The sequence below is a fragment of the Gavia stellata genome, chromosome 5 (genome assembly GCF_030936135.1).
Source record: "Gavia stellata isolate bGavSte3 chromosome 5, bGavSte3.hap2, whole genome shotgun sequence".
Lineage (NCBI taxonomy): Eukaryota > Metazoa > Chordata > Aves > Gaviiformes > Gaviidae > Gavia > Gavia stellata.
The window spans coordinates 49,498,568-49,526,376 of NC_082598.1; the positions used below are offsets into that span (position 1 = coordinate 49,498,568).

The window sequence follows — 27,809 nt, forward strand, 5'->3', positions numbered from 1 at the left end:
GGAGGACTCTTGAAGGACTGTACTGATAAGGAGACTGACATCCCTATCTTAAGTTGAAATGTATCTTATTGGCTAACCTGATCTCCTCCTATGACAAGATGACCTGCTTAGTGGATGAGGGAAAGGCTATGGATGTTGTCTACCTAGACTTTAGTAAAGCTTTTGACACCGTTTCCCACAGCATTCTGCTGGAGAAACTGGCAGCTCATGGTTTGGGTGGGTGTACTCTTTGCTGGGTAAAAAACTGGCTGGATGGCCGGGCCCAAAGGGTTGTGGTGAATGGAGTTAAATCCAGTTGGCGGCCGTCACAAGTGGTGTTCCCCAGGGCTCGGTACTGGGGCCGGTCTTGTTTAATATGTTTATCAGTGATCTGGACAAGGGGATCGAACGCACCGTCAGTTAAGTTTGCAGACGACACCAAGTTGGTCGGGAGCGTTGATCTGCTCGAGGGTAGGAAGGCTCTGCAGAGGGATCTGGACAGGCTGGATCGATGGGCTGAGGCCAATTGGATGAGGTTCAACAAGGCCAAGTGCCGGGTCCTGCACTTGGGTCACAACAACCCCATGCAACGCTACAGGCTTGGGGAAGAGTGGCTGGAAAGCTGCCCCACAGAAAAGGACCTGGGGATGTTGATCGACAGCCGGCTGAATATGAGCAGGCAGTGTGCCCAGGTGGCCAAGAAGGCCAACGGCATCCTGGCCTGTATCAGAAACAGTGTGCCCAGCAGGAGCAGGGAGGTGATTGTGCCCCTGTACTCGGCGCTGGTGGGGCCGCACCTCGAATACTGTGTTCAGTTTTGGGCCCCTCACTACAAGGAGGACATTGAGGTGCTGGAGCGTGTCCAGAGAAGGGCAGTAAAGCTGGTGAGGGGTCTGGAGCACAAGTCTTATGAGGAGCGGCTGAGGGAACTGGGGTTGTTCAGTCTGGAGAAGAGGAGGCTGAGGGGAGACCTCATCGCTCTCTACAACTACCTGAAAGGGGGTTGTAGTGAGGTGGGTGTTGGTCTCTTCTCCCAAGTGACAAGTGACAGGACAAGAGGAAATGGCCTCAAGTTGCTCCACGGGAGGTTTAGATTGGATATTAGGAAAACTTTCTTAACCAAAAGGGTTGTCAAACACTGGAACAGGCTGCCCAGGGAAGTGGTTGAGTCACCATTCCTGGAAGTATTTAAAAGATGTGGTGCTTAGGGATGTGGTTTAGTGGTGGACTTGGCCGTGCTAGGTTAACAGTTGGACTTGATGATCTTAAAGTTCTTTTCTGACCTACACAATTCTATGGTTCTATGATTCCGTGGTTTATTGTTTCAGCTTTTAACCCAGTAGTTTGCAGTACCTAAAATGCCGCTCTGAGTTACAGGGAAGGTTAGTATCTTCTGGTCTGTTTTCCTTGGCAGGTTGATGGCTCAGTCTAAACTTGAGGCTGTTGGATTCCTTCTTAAATTAGCTTTCTAACAAACTTACTTTGTGTTAATCAGAATCAGTAAATATTAGCATACTTTTCATAAGGCACATGAAAAGGCTGTTGCTGCAGTTGTTGGTTTAAAAAAAACCCAACCTTTGCCAGATGACTTGTGACCAGGTAGCATTCTTGTGCCTACTTACTTAGGTTAGGGTGAACACGTTCATTTTTTCAGTCTTGCATACCAGAGAATAAGAGGGTTGCTCAGAGTAATGTTGTATGCAAATCCGGAGACCACCTGCTATTCCTAAACACAGGGATTTCAAATAATTTGTAACCAGGAGAGACTTTGAATGAAGCTTGCCAGAAATCTAGTAGGAACCAACATAAGAGTCCCTCATATTGGTCAACCAATTCAGCTTTTTGAATCAACATAGCCTAGGAGTTTCTAATCCCTCTGATGAATAGTGGTCTGCCTTCTAATTTTAGTCTCTTTCAGTTTGCAGTTACTTGTAAAGCACAATAGACCAGTGGAAAAAATCTGCATTTTAAAATAGTTTTTGAAGAACAGTATAGGCATGAGTCATACCTGTCCCTGCAGGCCGTAAAAAAGCTGTCGACAGTTAGCTGGGAAGAAGTGTATTTAAACTTTGTTCTTGCCAATTTAAATCACTTTATTCAAAAGCATGAATGAGGTTGTAGTATTCCATTAAGACTGTTTTTATCAAATTTTAATGAGGAAATATATTTATACAAGCAGCAAATGAGTTCTTCCCAGAATTTTTATTTTTAATCAAATATTCCTAAACATTGTCTATGATTTTACAAGGGACAAAGTGAACATTTGCAAATCTTGTCCCAAGGGGGAATTCAGCTAACAACTGGGACTGTATTTAAATAATTGCATAGAGATTTAAATTTAGGCTGATAAGCGAATGATCTGGTCAGTGGCTTGTAGCAGGTTTTTTTGGAGGTAGATAGTAAAATGGGGATTATTCAGATCTGGTCTGTTTTCAAGGCACTAGTTTGTTCTGCGTATGGAATGAGACTGAAGGGATGAGACCACAGGATGTGCAAAGCTTGTGTTGAAGGTTAAATTACAAGGAACCTAACGGTACTCTGCACTTTGATTTTTGCCAACTTTCTGGTCAGAAAACTGAGACTTCGGCTAAATACCAGACTGCAGACGGGTGCTCTCGTACTCCTCCCTCACACTTCCCTTTTCCACTTCCATTCAGTCTCTCCCTGTCACATCAGCAGGCCTACAACATACAGCCAGATTTCTTTTTCCATTTCTGTGTGAAAGATTGGCATACATAAACCAGTTTGGCACTGATTGAATATTAGAGATGGAATATGATAAGAAAAAGAAAGTGGGGAAAAAAACCCCTAGAGATTTGTCAGAACATCACTGGCATCGCTTTAGCAAACTTATAGCTAATAACATGCTTTAGTAGTTGCTTTCAGCAAAAGAGAAGGAATAGGAATTAGGACATATATTTGCGCAGGTTTTATTGCAGCATCATTAATCCCTCTTCTCGTGTACTAATTTTAAATAATAGTTTGTAGTATTTTGCATCTTTCTAGAAATAGTTTAAGATGCAAAGAATAAACTTCCCCATACAGCCAACCACACTGGTGACTTGGAGTATTCCTAGGCATTTTGCTTTGTAGTATTTCGTTAGTTTCATTTTTTTGGTACATCAGTAACATTACGTGGGCTATGCTTTCTTCAGTAATTGGATTTGTGAAATACTATGAGTCTCCATAACATTATAAAATTTAGAACCATGGTTGCCATCTAATTTTGTGGTTACAAGTGAATGGAACAGCAAGCCAAAAATTTCTGAAATCTCTAATTTGCTCCATCCTGTCTATAAATAAAGAAATTCTAAGTTTCAAAACCCAGGAATTTAGATAACTGACTTGCTCTTTATCCCACGGTGAATGGATTGGTTTAGGGAGAGCATAAGTTGCATCACACTGAACTGGCAAGTTGACAAGTTTTGGAGAAATGCTTAATTATGTGATGTCTGAGATTATGTAAAGGTTGCAGTATGCAGTTTTCCTTGAGGGTAGAAACGGGGTTTTTTGACTTTTAATTTTTTGATTCAAGTACAAATATTATAGCATAAGCTTTTACTGAACAAAATGGTTTCCCAAAAGAAGCTTAGACACAACAGTGGACAGGTATGGCCATTTTCTTTGTATGCTGTGGTTCTTAGGTTTCATACTGGTAGCATTGTTTGAAAATAACTCTGCAACACTGTGAAATGAGCCACCTTATTTCATACTTTTCACATTCTGTAACAGATCTCTGTTAAAAATATCTGTTCTGGGCTCGACTGTATTAGAGGTATCTAACCCTAATCTTACCTAAATAATGCTAGATTCAGTGTAAAAAAAAAAAATAAAATTAACAATTCTCATCCCTCTCATCTGGATGAGGGACTACTTGCCCTAAATTATGCAGCGCTACGTTTCTTGTAGAGGCAGGCAAGCGTGTTGCATGGTTTCTAGACTGGAAGCACCTGTTTGAGGAAGAGTTTGTTTAGGAGGGGCAGGTTTCCTGGCTGCTCGCTCTGCCTGTAGCCCCTTTTGACACGAAATTGCACAGCATAAGGTTAATGACAGTGGGTTAGCAAGGCTTCAAAGCATCTGGTGTGACCCCGGCATGCCTGACATTCCTTTCTGCTGTGCAAAGGTTTGGCATCGTCCCCGCTGGAAGAATGTGCTCAGAGAAACTAGCTCAGGATGTGTCTCCCCCAGGCCTCCGGGGAGGGGAGAGTTGTCATGGCAATAACTCATGAGGGTTCGTGGAAGGATGAGTAAATCCCCTCTCTGTGTTCTCCCATAGGCACGGGTTGTGGTGAGAAAAGGAAGCTGGATCAAGCAGGTATAATGTGTAATTGTCCCCTTTATAACCACCGCCGTCACTTACTGGTAGGGCAGAGTGTGTGTCACGGAAAAATGACCGTCTGCATGTAGCAGAAACACTTTGGGCTGTCAGGAGTCTGTGTCCCACCAGCTCATAGCGCTGACCAGACTGACCTGCATCCTTCCCCTGGACTCACCAAGCGTGCTGTACTCAAAGGCAATGTGGGCAGAGCCACATCTTCCCTGTAGTGGCTGCTTCCAGCTGCTCTGCAGACGTGGCCAAGTATGGGGGGAAAAAAGCCAGATATCCTCTATGTCCTGCAGTCCAGACATACACCCCCTTGTTGATGCTTGGACATTGTATAGAAAAATGCTTCCCCTGAATCCAGGGAAGGAGAAAACATGGAAGAGGGTGGTAAAGGCAAGGAATAATAAGGTGGGATAGTAAGTCTTGTTAGACTGAGATGCTGTGGAGCAGGCAGGAGCGAGGGAAATAATGGGGAATTGCTGGGCCAGGAGATTGATACAGGGAGCAGAGGGCAGGGGAATGGAGGACCCTGGGGCTGGTGATTACAGAGAAGCAAGGATGAGGAAGGGACAGGGCAGCCTGGAGACTCATACACATTCCACAAAATAAACTCCTCTCTGAAGCTGAGATTCATGGGTCCTATCCTTCTGCTATGGGCAGACTGCCCTGAAATATACTGGCACATCCTATTTAATCTTCAATCCTATTTAATCTTCAATCAATTTAATCTCTAGTGCTGTTGCACCAAGGGTGGCATCCTGCTGTATTCCTCAGCGCTAGTTACCTGCAGTGGTGGGGCGTCGTGTGGGGGCTTAGGCTGTTTGGGACGCTGAACAGGGAGTCACAGCGTTGCCAGATGATGAGAGGAAAATTAAATTCCCTTGACGTTATAAAATCCTGCCAGGATGCCATGCCTAAAATGTTTGTAAGTTTGCCTTTGCAAACTTGATGCATGTGCACAAGTGGTTAATGATGTATCCTAAATTACAACCTCAGACACTGTTTTTTCCACAGAATTTGTCTTATTTAATAAGCACCATGCACAGGGCTGTCTCGGTAAGCAGCTTTTTAGGAGAAAAAATCTTACATCTTACACCTGTCATTCCAAACTCCTTTGAATGCTTGGTTTTGTAACCTTTATACTCTCTTTAGGTAAGGCAGGTAGGAAAAGGGATTTGACATTTTTAATAGTTTTTTCTTCAAAGTCTTCCTAAATCCTTCTGGGTATAATCTGTAATACCAGGAGTTCTTCTAGCTGTAGCCTAAAGGCTCACCACTAACCCCTTATCATTTTCACGTACCACAAATGAGGGACAGAAACTATTTTGTGAATAGATTTCTATAGATTATGCCAGATTAATAAGCACTTCTCTTGGCAATCAAAATTAAGCTATCTCCAAAGAAAATAAAAACAGAAAACTTAACAGAAAACAGGCAGCAGATACCAGTGCTCTATTTGTATTCAGTGCAAAGGACAGACGGTTTTGAAAAGCCTTCCAAGTCCAAGCAGACTTTTCTTTTTCTGTACAAAGGTGATTTCCCAACCTGCTTACATTTGAGTGAAAACAGTTTGACCACTGGTGTTCAAAGGCAGAAATGCACGCTTCACCAATTTGGAAACATTCTTGTCAATATAAACAAAAACAACTCAGCTCTATGGTTGAAATACTGAAAAAAGGAACTGATCGCTATTAGGGTGGTTTTGTTTGTGTTTTTTTGTATTGTGGTTGTCATCTGTTGATCAGCAAGCAGGGCTTGTGCTTTGTGCGCCTATGGTAGGATTTAAGAACAGCCTGAGTGCATGGTTTTCTAACTTTATGGACTACATCACAGGCAGAATCTGTGAGATGACTATAATATGAATGTAAGATAAAATTACTAAAAATGGAGCCATGGGGTGGTGTTTTAGCAAACGACTATATAAGCACCCAAGGAGTAAGGCGTGGACTGCTATCTTTGTATTGCCCCAAACTGAATACCCTGTGCCCAAGTGGCAGCTGGCGTGGCAGCCGCTGCCCTTGGCTTCAGTAGCGTGTAGAGAGGAACTGGGATGGGATGTGCAGTCGCAGCTTCCTCCGCAGAGCAAGGGTGGGTGGCAGCGGGTTGCAGGGGCTGCTCAGCGGGGCAGGGTGACACCAGGCTGGCGGGCCGCAGCAATCTGTGCGGTGCCGCTCGGGCTTGCGCAGGATGTAGCGCGCAAGGTCATCTCTTCGGGAAATTTGGGAATGTACTTTGGTCTCTGAAGCAACTGCTGCTGTGTCTCAGACAGAAGCAGAGCCCTGTTCAATGTGAACTTGAGTGATTAGTGCAGCTATTACTGCATCTATAAATAGAATTCATCTTACAATATATTAAGTTTAATGATATAATAAATAGATTACAGTTAACTTTAATAGGAGCACAATGAATGGAGACGCAGGTCTTATGAAGATCTGCTGCCATTAGTGAATGTTTTGCAAGATGCATTATATGTAATACCTTCTTCTTCCTTTGAAAAATGAATAATGTAACAATACCGCGTAGAAACAAAACACAAAAAAGCGACTCATAATGTTCCTGTTGCACGGAAAGCAGTCACGTATGTGAAAGTGTAGGTTGCATTAGCAACCTTAACTTTGCTCCTTATGAATATGCAGTATTAAATGTTTATTATAGTATAATATAGCTAGTTTTAAAACAAACCATACAAGATTTCTCTGTAGGAAACTTGCATGTGGTTACTGTCACAGGAAATTAAAGGCAATGTGAAACGTAGCTCCATTGATATTTTTGTTTTCATTTATCTTTAACAAGAACAAAAAATGCTTTGGGGAGAAAATGTTTTGGTGGGTTGGTTGTTTTTTTTTTTCCCAGTGAAATAATATACAGTTCTAATGAGACAAGCTCCCTGGAGTTTTAACATGACATGTTTAAGGAAGGTTGACATTATACCCCCTGCCTGTGGTTCACCTTGTTGTGCTTGTTTTATGGTAAAACTTTAATATTTGAGTGTCCATTTCCATTTGACAGAGACTTAAGTATGTTTTTCAATGCAAATAAGTCACTCTGTGGTAATAATACAGCCCCCCGGGTTGGGAGGACAAAGCCTAAACCCCAGTTCCTTGCCACTTCACCTAAGGCTGTAGTTTGGCAAGCATTTAAGGTAGTTCTGGGGGCTGGGGGAAGTTAAACAGGAGAGCAGGCTGTACCTCTTGCTGTGCTGGCACAGACGTCTGCGTGGCCATGCAGTGAGGGAGATGGGGAATCTGACCTGGCTGAAAAATAGCCCAACAAAAAAGTGTCCCTAGGTCAGTTGCCATCCCAGTTGACCACACAGCCATACAACAAAGGCTGTGGTGGCACACCTGAGAAGGTGACACAAGCGTAGAAATGAATGGCCAAGGGCAGCCACAACTGCAGGGACTGCTGCCTTTTTTTTTTTTTTTTCCAGTTGCTGTGCTGGCTTAAATGCACACCAATCTATAGCTGAGAGAGTGATGCCTCTAGGTGTAAGTAATAGGCTTATGCTCTCTGCCTGGGACATTGGGGTCACAGTTCCTCATACCTTTTTCTCAGTATGGCTTTCAGCTGGCTCAAGAAGTTTGTGCCCTGCCTGTGAATTGCCCGTTTGCTTCTGCTGGCTCAGTTGTTTTTGAAGGCATGGCAGAAGATTAAACCAGTAACTGGTTCTAAAAAAAACCCCAAAACCCGAAGGCAAAAACTTCAAAACTATTTCTCCTCACCCCACATCAGTTAATGAATCTCGTTCACAGGGCATTATCTACAGATGTCTTTTCCTGCAGAAATAAGGGCAAGAGCCATTCAGGGATAAGAATGAGCGGGTGAGACTGGGACATCTTTAAGCTGGTGTTGCCACTAAGAAACAGTGTGTGGAACTGTCCCCCTCATAAATGGGTGTACGACAGCTTTGGCTGTACTCCTTTAAAATAACATAAGCATAGAAGCATATGTTCCAAGTTCTGTGCCCAACTACAGGCAACCCACAAAGAGGAGAGGAAGTATGACCTTCAGAGGGGAGTTCTGCTCTGCTGGAGACACGGTGATGCCATATTACACTAAGCCTGTCTTTGCAATCTCCCTGCTGTTAAAACATAATTTGAAGTTTATTCTAAATACCCAACACTGAAGTCTGTCACATATACATTTCATGTATAAATCTTTTTCAAACCTATTTTTGCGGCCATTAACTAGCACACCTTTTGAAAAACTTAGTATTTTTTTAAAGGGACATGTTAAAAGGAAGTGGTTTATGGGAAATCTCTGCTACAGATATATACCTTTAAAAACAGTATTTATAATTGAAGTTCACACTATACTAATAAAATCAGGATTTATTAATAAATATTAATCTGATTTTTCTGTTCCCATCTATGCCATTTCCTTTCCTGCAAAAACAAAACTTAGGGGGCTATTTACAATTTTGTTTAACTACAGTGCCTTACTTTGCATGGAAGTAAAGAATAATAATGTGTGGGAAATCTCAGTTTGAAAGCAGTCTTCAAAATGCTTTCCCAAGAAACATTATACAATTAGTAAAACAATTCAGTAATATCTATCATACTTTGTAATATGTATTCTCCACTCCATTTCAGTAAGCTTTAGAAGACTTTGTGCAATTTACTGTAGTGCCTCTGAAGTTCCTCCCAGAATAAAGTTCCTGTTGCTTTCCCTACTTCATCCCAAACCTTAAGTTCATCAATACTGCAAAAATGTGTCATTGATCAGTGAGCTACTGATCAGTGCACATTGCAATGTGCAGGATTGTGCTTGACTTGTACTACGCAAGATCATAAGCTTAAATTTCTTTCTGTAACTATGTTGAGGTAAACGTGCTGGAGTGCACCTCTCTAAGCCTCCTGCAGGCATTGTAAGTAAATTGAGTAGAAATTCCTCCATCTAAACTGCTTCCAGAGAGCCAAGCTGCACTTGTTCTTTCTTCATACTCGGAGCGTAGCAGCTGTTGGTCACAAACTGGTGCACTTAAATTTATTTCTTCAAGTCCATTCTGTTGCATCAATACTAATTGTATATTCTACACAAACATGCGGTTACACCTCTGTGATAAGGTGCATCGTACACTGTGCCCTTGAACTTTGCCTGTTATCCAAGTATTACTTTTCCTTAATCGGTCAGTGTCCTAAAACTTCATCTTGCCCTGCCCGCAGGTATGGAATTTACCCATAAAATCGCTCCAGCTCAGCACCTAGGATGCACACTAATACTGAACCAGGAGAAACTATGAGAACATGGGATTTCCAAGATGCCAGTGGGTCACTTGTTTCATTTCATAGTATGTTCAAAAAGAAAAAATCTGACAATAATAGCGGTGCCCTTTTGTAGAGGAAAGGCCTGCCCTGAATTACTTTGGAACATGTTCAACGCTTGCTATCGTATGGGATTCTTTTTCTCCTCTTCTAAGACTTTATACAAGTTGGAGTCTAGTATCTGCCTTTCTCATTGCCTGAATGGGGAACTTAAAGCTTTTACATGTAGGTGTGCTAAGCTAAGCTGTAGTTAAATGTCTAAAGCAGATGGCAGAAGTACCTCTCTGTGGGGCCAGATTCTTGCCTGAATGGGAGCATTTGGCAAATTAAATGAAGTATGTGGTCAGATGAAGAGGTCGAATATAGAAGACAAAGCACTGGCTGCTGCAGCTGCCCAAACTAGATTACCAAGCAGAAAGGAAGTGTTTAAAACCTAAGCGGGTCCAAATTTGAGAAAAGGAAAAATAACTGTGTGACTGTCCTTCCCTGGTCATCTTTGCTGTCTCCAGGGTAAGTCTTGCGCAGCTAAGGATTCGGCCCCAATTGATTAGGGCGTTTGGTTTCCTGGGTGGAAAAAACTGCAATCCTATTAGACAACACACAAAAATCCCTCTGAAATGTTTCTAAAGGAGTCAGTCTGCTAAACGTCTGCTAAATGTGCAGAGTACACAGAATCCCTTCTGGCACCGTCTTGAATAATGCATTTACCAATATTAATGGAGATACCAAACCATATTGCTCCACAGTTCCTCCTGCACACATTATGCTCCTAACACACATATGTGTATCTGAAACACCAATTACGGTTTTTGCATTCCATGGTTTAAGCACCAGTGTACTTCCAAAATGCTGACTGGCTATTACCATGGCCAGAGCATCCTGTGGTCTCTCCACTCAAAAATATTTCTCCAACCAAAAAACCCCAAAATGTTGTTTCTTTGGTCTGTTGCACTGTAATCTCCGTTCTTCTGGGGATTATATAGCTCTGCGGGTGATTTCTGTAATTCATTCTAGTCTTTCATTAGGAGTAATAGACGGTCTTAATTACAGCATGCCACATGACAAACTGGTAAAGGTGCTAGAAACGTTGCCAACAGGAAAAGAATTGGATGGTGTGAATTTTTATTAATTAAGAGCTGGCAGTACTGACGGGAAATAAGATTGGACTTGTGTTCACTGGAAACTGTAATTTTGGTGTAGACATTTTTCTAAATGCCATGAATTGTATGCTGTTTGTGGTTTTAAAAACTTGAAAAATTATCTTCAGCTAAACAAAACCAACCCTTGAAGTCGAATATATCTCAAATAGGGAAAGAAACATGGCGACTTTTGATTTTTCTTTTAACACTGCTTTATAAACTGTAGTCTTCCTCGATGTACCTTAATTTGTGATGAGTGTTGAGTTTATACCATTAAGTAAGTATTCTTAGAACATATTAAGTTACTGCAGTAAATATTATTGCAAATGTCAGTAGAGGTGTAAACGAATGCATTATCTCTGCTACTTGCTGTCGGACTCTCAAAAGCATCTGAGGGGTTGAGGTCTTATTCCTCCAACGCTGTATTTTCCGGGAAGGTGCGGAGTGAAGCTGTGTGACCTGCAGCGCCGCTCGGTCTTCCCAGGTTGGGCAGTTCCCCGCCAGTTTTGCAAAGCCTTGAGTAATTTCTTACAATTGAGATTGTGGTGTATTCATGATGCTAAACTTTTCTGAGAACAGGGGAGTTCAAAGTCAAGGGAGAGAGAAAAAGCCCTTTCTAGACAGTAATTTAGAGTGGGAGCCTAACAGTAGGTGCCCGTGAGAGCCAGAGCCATATCCATATGCAATTTTTGTCTCTTGCTTGGAGAAAGGCAGACTGCTAGATGAAAGATGGTCACTGTTCAAATGTCAAAATCTGTCTGTGGTATCTGTATCTAAAATAAGGAAAAACCCCAAACCTTCTGTGCAGAATAGATACCTGATATACCAAGTTTTCGACCAGTAGCAAATGATTGTTGGAGTTACAACATGGGTCCTGACTGAGGCAAAGAGATTAGCAGTTAAGTCGATGGTTTTTTACCATGAGAGAGTATCTGCCAATCATTATCAAAAGAGAAGGAATCGGCAATAGTAGTACTCCAAAAAAGAGGAAAATAGTAATTTTTAATTATTATTCAACTCATTGACTGCTTACTCCGAAGCACATTTTGTTCGAAAGATAACTCTAGCTATGCTCTTAGGTTACACTTGCCTTTGGGCTGGGGGAGAGGCTGATCCCTGAGGATTTCCTGCCAGTGCCCACTGCCGTGCTGCAGGAAGAGTAGCCAGGGTCCCCCCTCTGCACTGAGTGCACTCACGGACTGGAGAAGGGGCAGAGATAGCTGTGAACATTACAGGACATTATGCATGCATGTATATAAAGTACTTCTAAATCCCCACAGCGATAGTGTTCAAATTCTTTCTTACTCTGATGATTTGGGTATTAATTTGCTTCCTGTGATTATTTAATGTGTATATGCAGCCTATGGTTGGTTTTTTTCCCTTCCCCTTTGCATGTGATGTGCTAGCAAAGGAAGACAGTAATAGTCTCTCGGGATATGTACAGCTCTGTTCATATCTGAGGTATGAAGTCAACTCAAGACCATTTTGTTCTCATAAAATATACAGTACTGCAGTTTAATGGATAATGGCATAAATGCCAAGATTTGATGGGCAGAACCATTTTCACTGGGAGACGAAAAAGACTGTGAGGACTCAGTGTTGGATAGGAGACATGTAAAACGGTACAGAAGCAGGATCTTGTGTGCTATAGGGTAGTGATTTTGCCTTATCCGAGTGTGCTAACAGCTGGCACACTTAGCTATGATAAAGTAATTCTATGAGATTTTTTTCAAAGTACTAATGAGGAAGCTGATGGGTTTTACAGAAAGTAATTCCACTCCTTTAGACATGAGTTCTTTTTTCTCCTTTTTTTTTTTTTTGGTACTGCTTTGGGTGATAAAAAGATGGTTTCCCCTCAGGTCAACAGGACCTGAGTACCTGAGTTTGCTCCTGTTCGAGTGCAGGGGTCTGGAGGGCTGCCGAGTGTCTCCAGTTCCCACTGCACCGGGGGAAAATTACAGGGCAACGGTGCAGCTTCAGATCATGTTCTGGGTATGCTCTGCTCTGAACTTGGGCAGAAAACTTTGCAGGAAGGGAAAAAAAGAAAAAAAAAAAAAAAGGAAAAATCGAAAAATTGCAGAAGCTCGAGTCTCTTACTTGAGTTGTCTGTATAGAAACTAAAAAAAAAAAAAAAGAGCTGCCTGGCTGCTGTGCTGGTTGCAGGTATCTGTCTGAGAGCCCAACTGTATGTCAGGAACTTCAGTGCCCTTGAATCGAACCTTAAGGGTGAATTGAACAGATTTGTTGATGTGCACAGAGTAGGAAACGAGCAAAAAATGAGCGTTCTTTAGCAAGTAATTACCCAGGGCTTTCCTTAGGCTTTCAGTGAAACACAGGTGGGAGTCCTCCCCAGGATCCGTCTTTGAAGCCCACGCGAAGATGGCTTGGTGTCGCCTGAGGGCTGTCTCCCCAGGGCGAGGGCAGCGTCTGCGCGCGGGGCCGGCTGCCTGCCTGCCTGCTGGGGAAACCCTGGGCCCGCTCCCGCCTTTCGCGGCTTCACCGCTGCTGTGCTGCCCATTAGTATTTTGATGTGTGTTACATAATTGTTGGATTCCAACTCCTAAATCCTCAACCCCCCTTTATTCTATTGTTTAGCCAATAGAGGGTATTTCAGCATCTTTTTTCCCCGGCGAAACTGTAGCGTATCTCAAATTACCCTAAAATTAACCGCACTTCTGAAGGACTAATTCGCGTCCGTCCACGGACTGCACTCACGTGCGAGTCCAGCCCGCCTCGCCCAGGGCGACGGTGTGATTAGTGGAAACCAGCTTGTTTTGCTCCCGCCCGGGGAGCCGTGGGGCACGGGGGGCACAGAGCGAGGGCTGGGCGGCAGGCCGCCGGCCCCCCCCCCCCCCCCCCGAGGCGGTTCGGGGGGAGAGGGGAGAAGGGGGGGGGATAACCCCAACCCCCGCAGCGCTATTTTTTCCCTCCCCTTTCCCGGGGCGGGGGCGGTTTCCCGCCGCCGGGGCCCGCGGGCTCCCTCCCGGCCGCGCAGCCCGCAGTGCCGCGCCGCCGCTGCGGAGGCGGGCGGGGAGGGAGGGACGGGGCGGGCGCGGGGGGAGGCGGGGGGCGGGAGGAGGCAGGCGGGCAGGGGGAGCCGGGCTCCGCGCGGCGCGGGCGGGCAGGGCAGGGCAGGGCCGAGGCGAGCCGGGCCGCGCCGCGCCGCCGCCGCCCGCCGTGCCCGAGCATGTCGGCGCGGGAGGCGGTGACCTACCTGCCGGAGAAGGGGCTGTACTGCCAGCGCCTGCCCGGCCGCCGGGCCCGCGGGGCGCCGCAGCCGCGCAAGGGGAAGCGCGGCGACACCATGGGTTTCTACGGCACCCTCAAGATGATCTTCTACAAAGTGAGTGGCCGCCCCCCCGCCCCCCCAACCCCGGCTGCGCGCCCGCGGAGGGAGGCAGGGAGGGGCGGGGGCCGGGGGAGCCGCGCGTCTTCCGCGCTGCCGCTCCGCGCCGCCGGTCCGCGGGCGGAAACGTGCCGGCGGCGCGGGGCTGCCGCTCGGCTGCAGCTGCAGTGTGCTGCCGGCGGGAGCGGGTGGCGATGCGGAATACAGTTTGCTGCTCTTTCTTTTTTTAATGTACTGCAATCTCAATTATCTCGGTAAATAAACGTTGTCTAAAGGAGTTGCGTTCTCCTAGCGACAGATTAAATGTTTAGGGGGGGGTGTTTGCTCGGCGGTGCCTGTTTTTCGGTTACTCACATACCTTACTGATGTCTAAATCTTGTCAGCAGACCTCTCTGCTGTAGAGAAAGTTTTATCTTCTTCGTATGGTAAACGACATTTTTGACCGTCTATTCACGTAGCACCTTCCGAGATGCTGAAAGTCTGCCGGTGGACCCCATGAGAAAGTTCCCTAAAATACCTGAAAAAAACCCCAACCAAAAGAAATGGGTGGAATCATCGTTAGGCAGGGGAGTAGAGAACTGCATATTGTTTTCTTGGCTAACGCAAAAGAGTAAATCACTGTAGCTGCCTATTCTACCGCAGGCTTCGTACTTGTTATTTTTAAGGTGTGCTTTTGGAAAACTGCATCTCCCTCTTCTGAGAAGCAGAAGAGGAATATGATGATAGTAACCTCTCAGAAAGGCAAGCTGGAAATAAAAATTTTCCTTGAACGAGAAAAATCCTTTCTGAAAAAAGTCTTCTCATCAAATACTGAAATTCACGTTCAAACATCTTATTTACGCTTCCAGTAATTTTGATGGCTCGCTAGTCTAGCACAGCGATAAAAGATGGTATCCATTATTTTTCAGTGATGCTTACAACTGGTTTTCTTGGGGGAGGCGCGGGGGGCTGCTCTTCCTGGGGCGTGGGGAAGCGGCGAGGGTGAGGTTGATGCTTCGAGGGTGAGGTTGGTGGTTTGGCAGCGCTCGGGGCGGTTCTGGCTGAATGCTTGTCTGGTGAAATGCTGTGGAGTGTCCCATGTGAGGCATGGGCAAGAAAACACTGCTACAAGGCAAGCTCTTCGGGTTGCATTGTAGCTGTTACTGTAAAAATGAGACTAGTTAACCTTAGTTAGCTTTAGTTAGCATTCCTTTCTGGTACTCGCCAATGAAGCAAAACACGAGATCTTCAGTGATTGTTTTTAGGGAAAGCCATAAAGGTATTTTGAAAGTTGGGAAAAAAAAAAAATCACAACAAAAGTATATGGACGATAAGCTTTAGAGAATCCTGTTGTTTTTTTGGTGTTTTGGTTTTAGGCAGGTAGACTGATACAGTAAATGGTTAAAGAGCTATGTTATAACGCAATAGTAAAAAAGATCAGTGGTGTAAGAAAGATGCCAACTTTTAAACTGTATTTTAAATAAGAAATTTTGAAAAAAGGGAGCATATGGTCAAGCTAAAGTCTGAATTGTTACACAGGTAGTTTATGCATTTCGCAGCTCAGTTGTAAACAGCAGTAAGCATCCTTCTGCTGGCTAAAGTGTTCTGGTGTATCGCGTCTTAAAAAAAGAAAACCAACAAAAAACTCAGAAATTGCATTTGGCATACATGTGTCTCACTGAGTCCAAGAGCCTGTGGTTAAAGATTACCCAAATCTGTAGAAAGTAATCTTTATTTGTCTGACTGGATAAACATGGCTTTCACTGGTTTCCATCTCTTTGGTAATTTTTGCAGACTGGCTTCCCCTTTTAGCAGCTGCCCTGCTCATTATTTGGTTTTGATCATATCTAATTGCGGGTGACATTCAAGACCGAGGTTTAGTGTTTTTCATCCTTAACCCTTCTTGTAAAAATGTCAGTTAATCTGTCAGTCAGTTTTACTGCAGTTTTATAAATGTTTTCAATGTACAGCGTTAAAATAAAAGGGTAGACAAAAGAAAAAATATATTTGAACTGGGGTTTTTTTAGGCCCTAACATGAATATTTCGTTTATAATGCAGACAGGCTACCTAAAATTTCACCATTTCCATAAGACTCTTAGCAATGAACCTGAACACAAAGAATGAAGGGGTTTGGTTTAGTTCTTTCCCTCCCCTCCCAGGAGAATAGAGAGAAAACAGTTTAGTAAATAAACCAACACAGTGTTCTGCACTCTTTTTAACATTTGAAATTTGGAAATTAAAAGAATGTAATTCCAATAGGTTTTGGACCCTAAACCAGCAATAATATGTACGTGCACTGTATAAAACATGTATCAAATATTGTTGAAGCTAGAAACTAAAATCTTGCTTTAAATCATCTTGTGAGTGTCAACTTTGCTGAAATTGGATATTAAAGGTAAAAATGGATTAATTCTACAGAAGTATGCGTAAGTAAGGCTGGTCATGTAACTAAATCCGTGTTGTTACTCTCTTCCCTCACCTTGCAGATGAAGAGAAAGTTGGACCATGGCTCCGAGGTCCGTTCTTTCTCTCTGGGAAAGAAACCCTGCAAAGTCTCAGAATACACAAGGTAATTAAATGCAATAACAGATCACTGGATCCTGATTCTTGCGTATATCCTGTCTTTCCAATTGCTAAGCCTGATTCGTGGCTGCTCTTAATGTGAAAGCACTGTAAAGCGAAGAAGGGGTGGTATCAGCATTCGTATATTGCTTAGCTAATTTAAATTACGTGAACTGAAGATGAGTTTTAATGAAGTAGCCAGGCTTGCATTTCTTCGGTTGAGGTTTGTGTTTTATTCTAAATATAGCATGCCCATTTACTTAAGAGAATTTTTGAGGGCTGAAGCATTCCTGGGAATAAAATCAATACGATTTTTTAAAAAGGGACATAATGATAAACCCCAAGACTATTACAAACTGTGATCAAATGTATCATTTTGCTATGGTAACAGGAATGACAGAATGGAAATTTATGTAGGCAGAGCAGACCATCTGATCTTAACAGGAACACACACGTACTTGTTATCCACAATATGAAATTATTGCGGGTTCTAGTCTGCTTCCTTACTAGTCCTAAGTGGTGCCAGATCGCACAAATAAAACTGCTGCTGTTCCGGTCAGATGCTTTGTGGGATAAAGCACTCCTAAACATGAGCAGCAGTGGTAGAGTAGGGCCCTGGTTGCGTGCCTTACAACTGCAGTTCTTACCGTATAGTTGCCATAACAATTGTGCTTGGATGTCACGCTGCTTCCCATCCTGTTTGGATTTACACCATTTTATGTTTCTCCCTTGTAATAAGCATCAGCCCTCCCACAGGCATTGCGCTTGCCTCCCAAAACTGGCCAGGGACATTATTTCTTCTGAATATGCTATAGTATTGTTCAGTCACTGATGGATCTTTCAAAAGTAGCTTAAATTTTATTTCTCTTCCTTTAAGGGGTTTATCCAGGTGATCGCTGAAAAGTTAGGACAATGTGGGGAAACAGATTCCAGGTTTACTTTCAGATGTGCGAACGCTGCAGTAGAGAAAAAGAGGCGATGTCTTGTTGCTAAGAAGCACGTGTTGCAGCTTCCACATCCCCCTCAAGTCTCAAGTTGGTAGCTTCTCCAGCCTTCTAAATTAGTCTAATGGAAGAACGCTTTTCTTGGCCACCAGTTCTTCAGGTGACACAGGGTTCTCTGCACTCCCGTAAGAGTAAACGGTTCAGCAGCAAACAAAGTACCCCTTTTGTCAAGTCTATCTGTCAGATTCAGAGGAACCGCTGGACTTGTCCAGCTTCCACAGAAACCTGAGTGGCTGTTTCAACAGGAATGAAAAAATACAGGAAAAATAAGGATGAACAAAAATCTTGTGGTTTAGAGGTTTTTAGATCCTGTTTTGAATAACTATTTTTGACTGAGAACAAGTTTACAGCAGAAGAAATTAAAAGTGTAACTGTTCTGCTGGGGCAAGCTCAAGGCTACGCATAGCTCAGATCCAATATAAGCCAATTTTAAGAGCCTTATTTTGGACCTTAAATGATAGGCCTTCTGCTGGATCTCTGCAGGTGATGAGAATGAGTGAGCTGTAAACTAGATTTTAGTTTAAAAATACTTTCAATTGATACCGCTTGGATTTTGAGTCGTTACTGGCATAAAAGAATCCTTAAATAACATCCGATCCTCTCTCTTTTAAACTGTTTGATTATATTTTATTTAATAATACGTAGGCAAATGATGGAGTTCTTGTGCCTGCTTGTTTCCATTTTCCCTAGGGTCAGACACTCTTTAAAATGGACAGGCCTGATGAACTTCCTTTGCATATAACAGGTAAAGCCAGTAAACGTCATTAAGAGGATCCTTCATCTGTGAAACAGTATTTTTATATCAGCTCCTGGTTCTGTTATTACTTGGTAAAATTAGCAGTTAAAAATAAGCCTGTTCAAACCAATCTTTCCTTTTTTTTGCTGGTTTGGATAAATGTTAGGACATGCTATGATTGTCCTTCAGAACAAGGAAGAGTAGAGTGAAATATTTGTAGATAGTGATGAGATAAGTTATTAAAAGGAACTTGCCTTGCATCATTTGAAGCTATTCCTTTAGCCACTGAAAAGTTAGTAAAACCCCAAAGCTCATACCTACTAAAAAGCTGGATTTATCGTACACAAAAGCAAAGCAGTTTTTGGAGTCCCAGACTGTATTTAAAATTTTCATGCTTGTGCAAACACGACTGGAGTTCTGAATTTCCTGCTAGGGAATAGAACTTTGATATTCTGTGAACGAAGTACTTTACATTATGTAAAAAAAAAAAAAAAAAAAAAAAAAGAAAACCCAGTCAGCTGTATTTCTTTAGACTTCTACAATAGCAGCTTAATCCCAGCTCTTTCAAAAGCTCCATCCCATATGAATGAGCTGGTTTTTAACATGTCAGAGTGAAAAAATCAAACTGTATTTCAGGGAGCACCTTTGACTCCTTTTTCCTCTTCACCTTACCCCCCCTTTAATTCCTGTGTCACTCCATCAACATGCAACTTTAAAAGATTGTATAGAGTATTTCAAAGCCCAATTCCAAACCACTAAGCCACTAGAACTGCTTGATATTACTGGCTCTTTGTCAACAAAATATATTAAGAGCTAAAAATAGATGTATTTTTTTTGTGTTTGGCGATGAAGCAGCACTAGCACATTTCACATACAGGTAAGACTCTGAGCTCTGGCTTCCTACATCACCGGTCAGAAGGCACAAATGCAGCCTAGAAGGAAAGGAAATACTCTGGCAAGGAAAGGAATATATAAACCTGCATCTTTATAGACAACCTGCTGGCCAATTAACAGAGTGGTAATTTTTCAGCCTTGAAAGGTGATCCCCATTTCCCCCCTAGCTGGAGGATTAGTACTGCAGTGGCAGAAACAGGCAGATTTATGAAAGTGAGGGAACTGACCCCCTGAGTGAGCAGTAGGAACAATTTTTCATGTTCTCACTTTTGCAAGAAGTTTAAGTAGTAGTTGCAACTTGTGTAGTAGATTTTTTGTTCTGCAATAGACTTCTAAATTTTCCTTAACGTTTTACATCTGACTCTCACTTTTTACTTGTATTGTAGTACTACGGGGCTGGTGCCATGCTCTGCCACACCTACTACTTTTGGGGACCTGAGGGCAGCCAATGGCCAGGGACAGCAGCGTCGCCGCATTACATCTGTGCAGCCACCGACGGGCCTTCAGGAATGGCTGAAAATGTTTCAGGTAACCAGTGCTTAGAGAAATAAACATCTGAAGCACCTTACCTCCATGATTTAAGTAAAAGGCTGCTTCAGTAAAGGCAGTCCTCCTTATACATCCCAGAATGTCTCTGTCATCGATTTTGTGTACTGTTGCAAAAACAAATGGGCATCAATTTTAAGGAATTATTGTTTCCCGTTTCAGCTGGTTACTGGAGAGATTCACAAAAAATAACTGCTTTCTCTAGTTTCTTAATAAAATAACCCTTCCTGTTTGATGCTTTCACATTTTCTGCAAAGTCTGTCCAACATGTAACAGCTGCCTCCGTGGCCTCAAGCTAACTTGAGACATTTTCACTTGGAAACTAGTAAGCATTAGTGCCTGGTTTGCTTCAGTGCAGGTATAGCACTAAATTTGTCCTAAGTCTGGTGTCTTCTAAGAATAGAAGGAAAAGTTTAGCAAAAATAGATTCAAAGGAAACTAAGGCGTATTTTTACTGACCACAATGTCAGCCAGCGTATGTGTACACAGTTGAACAGAGCAGGGAAAGAGGTTTTCTGTATCTTTCCGACAGCCTTCAGCAATGCCTAAAACTGAATCTGACAAAAGAAAAGGTGCGAAGGACAGTGGTATGCACCACTTGCACAGGTCGAAACTGAAATCTGCATGGATGCCAGTCTGATAGCACCTAAGCCAATTTTGTGTAGGTTAATACAGACACAGTTTGGGGCAGGCCTCTGCTCCTATTCCCTAACCTGTACCATGGAGATCTCTTTACTGTACAGTGTTGCTCTGTATTTTTAAGAAGCAGGGATGAGTCCTAGTCATTGATTTGAAAGATGGAAATATTATGTCTTCCTATCTTGATTAATAAACTGTTACTCCTAAAAACATTTTCAAAAGGAGTAACTAACTAATACAGGCATTGTTTCAGCTACTATAACAGGCAAGGATAGAAGAGCAATATTGTAGATACATTAGCGAGCATACAATTTTGCAGGCAGAAGCGTGCTTTTGGCTTGATTCATGCTGCCACATAACACCATTGATCTCAATCACTGTCAGTTCCGAACATTAAAATAATAATGTAGAACTCCTTCCCTCTTTATTTTTACACATTTATAATCTGCTTAAACAGTGGAAGTTTGGAATTAAGATATTCTTGTACACATCATTCAGTTTCTTAAAAATATTCACATTTAATCATTATGGTGTATCTTTTTAGAGACTATTTGTAGAAATATGACTTTTTCACCCCTAAGAATCATATTTGAATGGTACTTTGTATATATGATAATGTAATACTACATTGTATTTTAACATTTAGTAATGTTAAAGCCTTTGTACTAACAAAAGCTGTTTTGTTATCTGCAGTGCACAATGTGTATTTTCTGACATAAGATTGCTAGTTATCAATAGTTACGCACTTTTAAAAAGAAGATTACGAAAGGCTGAAATGTTTGAGAGAGTGGTGCAAACATGCTTGACAGTAAAAGCAATGCTATCGGCTCTTTGGTCAGGATAAGGAAAAGTCATCTGTAAGCCCATGGAGGTTTTGCTTGTAGTTAAGTTGCTGTTATTTCAGGGTCCCAAATTTGGGGTTAGTAATGCAGCAACAATGCTTCAATAAATATATAATTAGATACTTTCTACTTTTCAAAATACTTAGTTGCAGTACTAAATTCCTAAATGCTGATCTATATTCTTGAGAGAGAGAGAGGCCTCTCTCTCATAACTGGAGATCATCGAGTACCACTTACTGATCACTTTTGTCACTGGTAGTTTTTATTGTATTCACAAAAGGGAGTCCCTTATTTTAGAAATAAAAGCTTTCAAAGTCACGTAGCTGCATCTCAATGTTACATCTCCTTGGCTAACGCCAAGCCACCTTCTTTTCCATGTGCTTATTTTCAACGTGAATTTTATGAAAGGGGCAATTCTTAAACAGCCAAATGACAAAAGCACATTCTTAAAGTAAGGGGAGCTAGCTCTGCCCGAAGGGTGGAATTAAAAGGCACATGTAGCATCATTCTTGCAGTACAAAGTTTTTCCTGTACAGAAACAGAAATGGGAGGGGTTTCCTTTATGTACTGTATGCTTGCTAAGCCTGCTTAATAGCACTACCTTATTTTAGGTGAAAATACATTTCCAATTAATTTTAAAGCTAAATTTCCAGGGGCACGTTAGCTGGACATATGTACTGTTTCAAGGTAGAACTGTCCTTTGGCATAGAAGCTGGCAGTAACAAGTGATACTCAGTTATTTTGAGGTCTCTCACCTGTACATTGGCCTTCAGTCATTCTCCTATGTTATTTTTTAAAATTAAAAAAGCAAGACCACTCTTCAAATATTAAGAAACCTTAAGATGGCCTTTAAGGGTTTTTTAAAATTTATTTTGTATATGGTATTGTTGCTGTTCTGTTTTATAGTTGATCTAAGCCTTTTGTTTTGAAAGTGACGATAAACTAATGCAGAAGGGAGAAACAGTTGGAAGGGTAGTTGCACTTTCCCTTCAGAACTGAAGATGTATATTGATTTCAATGAAATGTTAGTCTGGAAAGGAAAATAGAAAAGCATTTTGATAGGTTCAAACCATTTAATTTCTTAAAGACCTATTTATTTTTTCTGTTTTGCAGTGACTCTTGGCTTCAGGTCTTTTTAATATCCACTATATGATTTTTAAAACTCAGTGCCCAAGTGTATCTTTACAAGGTTTTTTCTTTTATAAGAAATTTTATTTTATTTGAAGCAGGATACATTTTTTAAGTCACCGAATTGCTTGCCATAAGGAAAAAAAAAAATTGGCTGCATGCTAAGCTCTGTCAGAAATGGTACTGCTTTAAAAATTAAGTTCTCTCTTTCTCCCTTCATTCTTCCTACTTCACATACTTACAGTGTTGGGGTTTATGTAAGCAGTGTGATCAAAAATTTGCGTTTTCTTGGAATATGTTGGGGCATACATAGTGATGTTGAAAAGTTGTTCCATACAGAGTAAGTATAGGCACTCAATTTGAGTAACTAGTGAACATTATTATTTTACCTAAAATTGGAAGCCTTTTTTTCTCAGCGGTTTAGACAGTGTCTAAAACGCTTTTGCCATTTCTGGCTGGCAAGAGTAGTGTTCCTTGCTTTTACATAAATAGTTGGCTAAGCCACCTTAATTCAAATCACTTACTGTTCTCTATTTCTTATTCTTCCGAAGACACTCATGAATGCATAAATGTGCAAGACTGAGTAGTCCAACTTTTACGTGAAGCAGGCGGTAAAGATTGTATCATAACCAGCATTGCAGCATTTTCTGCTCTGTATCTTGTGGGACTAGGTCAAGGGTTTGGTGTTCCTGTACAACCCTTACGCATAGAATGGGGGGGGATCCACACTTACAGCTACATACCCCTTTTGGCTGTATCACCATTATCGATTGTTTCAGAGGAATAGTGCAGATTTAAAGTGTATTTCCTGGTCATCCCTGCTTATTTCCAATTGGTTTGGGTCTCAGTGCAGTTTTGATACATGCAAACTAGACCCCTTTCAAAGAAACCCTACAGGAAGCCGTTGTCCAACCCATAGCGGGACGTAGGGGTCTGAACCAGTCATCGCTCCTCTAGGCAGGTTCACATCATGTGTGGTGCAGACGTTCAGCCCGGGGAGCACACTAGGTCTTAGAGATGGGTTAATGTGGGGGCTGCAGCACCGACTGCTCCTGAACCCCTCCTGTTGTGACAAACTACTTGCTGATCTGGACAGCGTTTCTTTCAGTGGATTTTGCTTACGTGCTGTTTTTATCCAGACCACGATACCTTTGAGCTGGAGGATGGCAGGGTTCTCGGTAACTGATCCAAGAGTCAGATGGAAGCAGGATCCAGAAGAGCCCTTCCTGCAGGTCTCTGTAATGACAGTTCTCCATTAACAGACCATTAACAGTAACGGAGAACGGCACCCTGAAATTAAAACATTTAAAATAAGTGTCCTAAATATACCTATAATAGAAAAAGGATCTAACCGCTACAAACTGTAATTGTACAAATTGGAGCTAGCAGATGAGAGCTGTGCAATAGAAATCGTAGATCAGGAAAGACTAGAGGTACAGAAACAGAAGATGATAGAAGTATAGGTGGCAGGTCAGACAGGAGGGATGAGGTGGACATTGTAGAAGCAGCGAAGCTGTCATTTATATTGATTATAAAGCTGTTTTGCATGCCTGAAAAAGGAAGGAAAGACATTTAAACATAATAGCAAAGGGGAAGAAGAAGGGATAGTTTTCAGGTAGGTAGTGCCATGGTTGCAGCAGCTGCATTACTGAATGAGGAAATGGTATGAACCAGCCAAAAGGGCTTGGCTGACAAACCAACACCTCCCTGGGGGAGTGGGAGGGAGGAGGGGGGATGTTTCTGCAGGAATCTCAAATCGTTCAAAGAGCAGTATCAGCAGTCCCTGCTTGCTTTCCAAGGGGTATGTGAATGAATCCTGGAGTTACCTTTTCTAGGGGAACACCTGACCATAATAAAAGCTTTATTTTAATTTTACATTAAAATTAAACTTAAGTTTTGAAGACAAGGGAAACCAATTAAATGCATTTTAAAGATGAAGTATATTCTTTACAAGGATCTTCAATTTGAAAGGGAATCACCTGGTGGGAATCCAAGGTATCTGGACCCTACACCACGTGTCTCAGAAGTCTCTGGTCATCTACAGTATTTGAAACTTTGCAAACTGTTTGGCATACATTTACTTTCTTTTTATCTTCTGCGACATTTGTTCACGAATGTTTCTCGTCAAAGCTGCAAACTTACTTCGTCCCCTCTCTGCTCAATGTGCTACGTGCAGTTTTTTTGCAAACGGATCAAGCTGTGGGGCCCAGAAACACTAATTTACTAGTCTTGCTTTCGTTAACGCAGACAGTTGTGTTCATCTGGCAAGGCGTCATCCCGATTTTCCATGCCAGACGTTTCCCTCGGAGACCCCTTACCGGCTGTAGCTGGAGGTTTGTATGCTTAAGCGAAAGACTAAGAAGACAATGTCCTAGAGAAAACATTTTGTAGCAGCTGATTGCTTAAAAAGAGCCTTAGGAAGCTGCCTGTAGCCATCCCCTGACGATGAATGGACAGATGAAAGAGGGTACTGCTTTTATTCATTAGCATCTCTTTCCCATTCTTGAATCTTTTCCCTTTTCTGTTCAGATCTGTATTATATTTTAAAAACAGAAATGTCTAAGTGTAAGACAGTTACAGGTTAAGATAGTGTACAGTGAAATTACTAATCAGTAACACGGACGTAACTGCTAGCAATGTTTGCCACCACAAAAACCAACGCTCTTCAGGTTGAGTTGTTCTAATTTAATAAATGTAGCTGCTTATAAATGAAGGGTAGACTGACCTTGGAAATCGGTATTATAAGGAAGTAGCACAGGTATTACTTTCCCTTTTCTTTTAGTTCTCCTAAATTCAAACACGGCTGACAGATGAGATTAAAGATGGCGAATGTTTGTACCTAACACCAGCTAAGCTCTGGGTTAATGAAACAAACAGCAGTTGGAAAGTTGGTGAGATAAACAGTTCTTCAGTGCATGATTTATGGAGAACTGCTCTGTGATGCAAATGTTTCTACTGAAAGAAATTTATAATAAAAGCTGTTTATAAAAGCACTGCTGCAATTTATGCCAAGACATTCTTGTTTCTTTTTAATACTCTGAGGTATGGGATACGAGACAGGGAAACCCTTGTCTCATATGGTGACAATCTACATACACGCACATGGATGGGGAATATTTTTTGCCAGTTTAGACCATCTTGCCAGTCGCCAACAGCATGTGGAAAGGCTCAGGTGATAGGGACTCTCTTCTCCTTCCCCTCCTCTGTGAGGGTAGGTTGTCCAGTATCTGCCACGCGTTTGCTGTAGAGTGGGAGCCTGTAACCGGGGTGAGCACGCTGCTGCACGCTGCCTGCTTTCTCACAACTGTCCCGGCAGCTGCTCACTCCGTAATTAAGGCAGCTTGAAGCTGCTTGCACTGCCCTGATGGGATGGGGTCACCTGAAAGTCAGGTGGGTCATCCTGTGGGTAAATGATATTTCTCTTGACATTCTAAGTACTTTGACGTTTTAATAGGGAGAAATAATGCAACATGGTGATCTTTCTACATTGAGTAAAGCCGGGTATTTATCTGCTTTGCGTTCGCTTTCAAACATTCCACCTTCTCCTTCACTTGCCTCATTGTTCTGCAGAAACTTCACAGTACACAAACATTGTAGTATTGCTGAGACTGGAGTTAACTGTCAGAATCAAATCCAGAGAACAGAAACTTAGAGCATGAGTAATGAAGGTCCTTAGATACATGGCAGATTAATACAGAAATCTTAATTGTAAGGTGTCTTGCCTTTTTTTTTTTATTTCGGTTAGCCTCTTACCGTAACTGTAATATCATTTGTGTGTGCTAGTTTACTTGTAAATGTCACTCCTGAAGACATTCAAGAATATGAATGTGAATCTGCTCTCGAAAACTGTGATATCTCATTTTCTCTCCTCTGTAAGGCTTTATTCATGCTCTAATTCTGCTGCTAAATCAGTTAGCGGTGGCTGCTGTGTTTTCCTGTAGAAATTTTTTTTTTCTTTAAATTGTTTTCACATAACAAATCAAAACTCTTTGATGAGCACAGATGAGTTTAAGGTGTGCTTTTCGGATGTGGAGTATATTCAGTTAATAATTTTTTTCTACAAATGATGCTGCTAATCTGCTATGCTCTCATCTGAGTGCCTTATTAAAATCTTCAAATTTTATGATGCCCATTAGTAAAAATGTGAAGTAAGAAAATTACCAATCAAAATTCCCTGTTTATTCAAGTGTAAATTGATACTTACAAAAATGTATGCTAGTTTATAGCCAGGGTTCTGAAATTACAGCATTGTCACTTAGGGACATACAGTAGTAATAAGCAGGCAATAAGCTAATGTACTTTTATAGAAAGTTTCTTCTCTTTCCTTTCCTCTTGTTTCATTTAAAGTGTTTGGTCTAACGGATGAAACATAAAGGTTAGAAATTATCATCTCACCTGAACGCACAGTGGAGAAAGACGGAGAGGGAGTGCGTTTTGTTGCAACCCCTTTATTGTCAGTAGTATGTCTGTAGATTTCCTCAACTTCAAAAGAAGCGTAATTAATTTAATTATTATTATTAAATAATATTATGTATTTAATTGCCACTCTGTATGTGTGCGTAACAAATCCTTTCTTAGCTTACGAATCAATGTAGCAATTTTCAATATTTTGTGTTGATTAACTTTGCATTTTTGTGTAATTAACATGAGCATTTATCTTGCTGGCTTTTTATTTGCTCTTTATATGCTTGTAAATAGGTTGACAAGGAAACGTAACTTGCCTTTTTGGCAAAGCAAGGGCACTTATTAATATAAACCAAACTATTATATTAAGCTAAGCTGTTTGTTTGTTTGTTTGTTTGTTTTCCTTGCAGAGCTGGAGTGGACCAGAGAAATTACTTGCTTTAGATGAACTGATTGATAGTTGTGAACCGACACAAGTGAAACACATGATGCAAGTGATAGAGCCCCAGTTTCAAAGAGACTTCATTTCCTTGCTCCCAAAAGAGGTGAGAAATATAGGTTAATATTGGACTACGCAGTGCATCAGCTGCCACCTTTTAAAAACTTGCGTGCTAATTACGGCATTCAGTTTTGCCAGCGTAGTGATGTAAACTGATGTTAAAGAGGTCCACAATTTGGTACGCTGCCATAACGTGGCAACTGTAATTTCTGATTAACATACCTTTATCTCTTGATAGGCATTTAGATAGCTGGATGACTCCTTTAAACAAAATCCCAGTAACTTTAAAATTATCTCTGTATCTTAATTGGGCTGATGGTGCTTTTTTTTTTTTTTTTTGAGAACTAATTCTAATAGGGCACGCACACACAAAAATTTCCTCTGGATGCAAGACCTTTCTGCACATTATTCTGTAAGCATTATTGGTTAATGCTTTAAGTGGTGCGGGTTTTGTGAATGTTATCTTCAAATTGATTTTAAACAAACCGAGCCCTAAAATCTCTACCAAAAAAACCAAAAGTAA

General features: G+C 41.8%; 1 protein-coding gene across 3 annotated transcripts in view; it reads left to right on the forward strand.

Annotated features, from left to right (window-relative positions):
- Positions 1 to 27,809, forward strand: part of FBXW7 (F-box and WD repeat domain containing 7) — a 103,020-nt gene that overhangs the window by 55,216 nt on the left and 19,995 nt on the right. For 2 of the 3 annotated variants that reach the window (XM_059817735.1, XM_059817736.1), the window contains exons 2-4: positions 16,519 to 16,601; positions 19,615 to 19,756; positions 27,198 to 27,332. In XM_059817735.1, coding sequence (XP_059673718.1) covers positions 16,519 to 16,601; positions 19,615 to 19,756; positions 27,198 to 27,332 — 360 coding nt within the window. Of the gene's footprint in view, positions 1 to 8,985; positions 9,002 to 13,882; positions 14,050 to 16,518; positions 16,602 to 19,614; positions 19,757 to 27,197; positions 27,333 to 27,809 lie in introns of those variants that run through there. The other variant, XM_059817737.1, reaches the window with a different exon arrangement.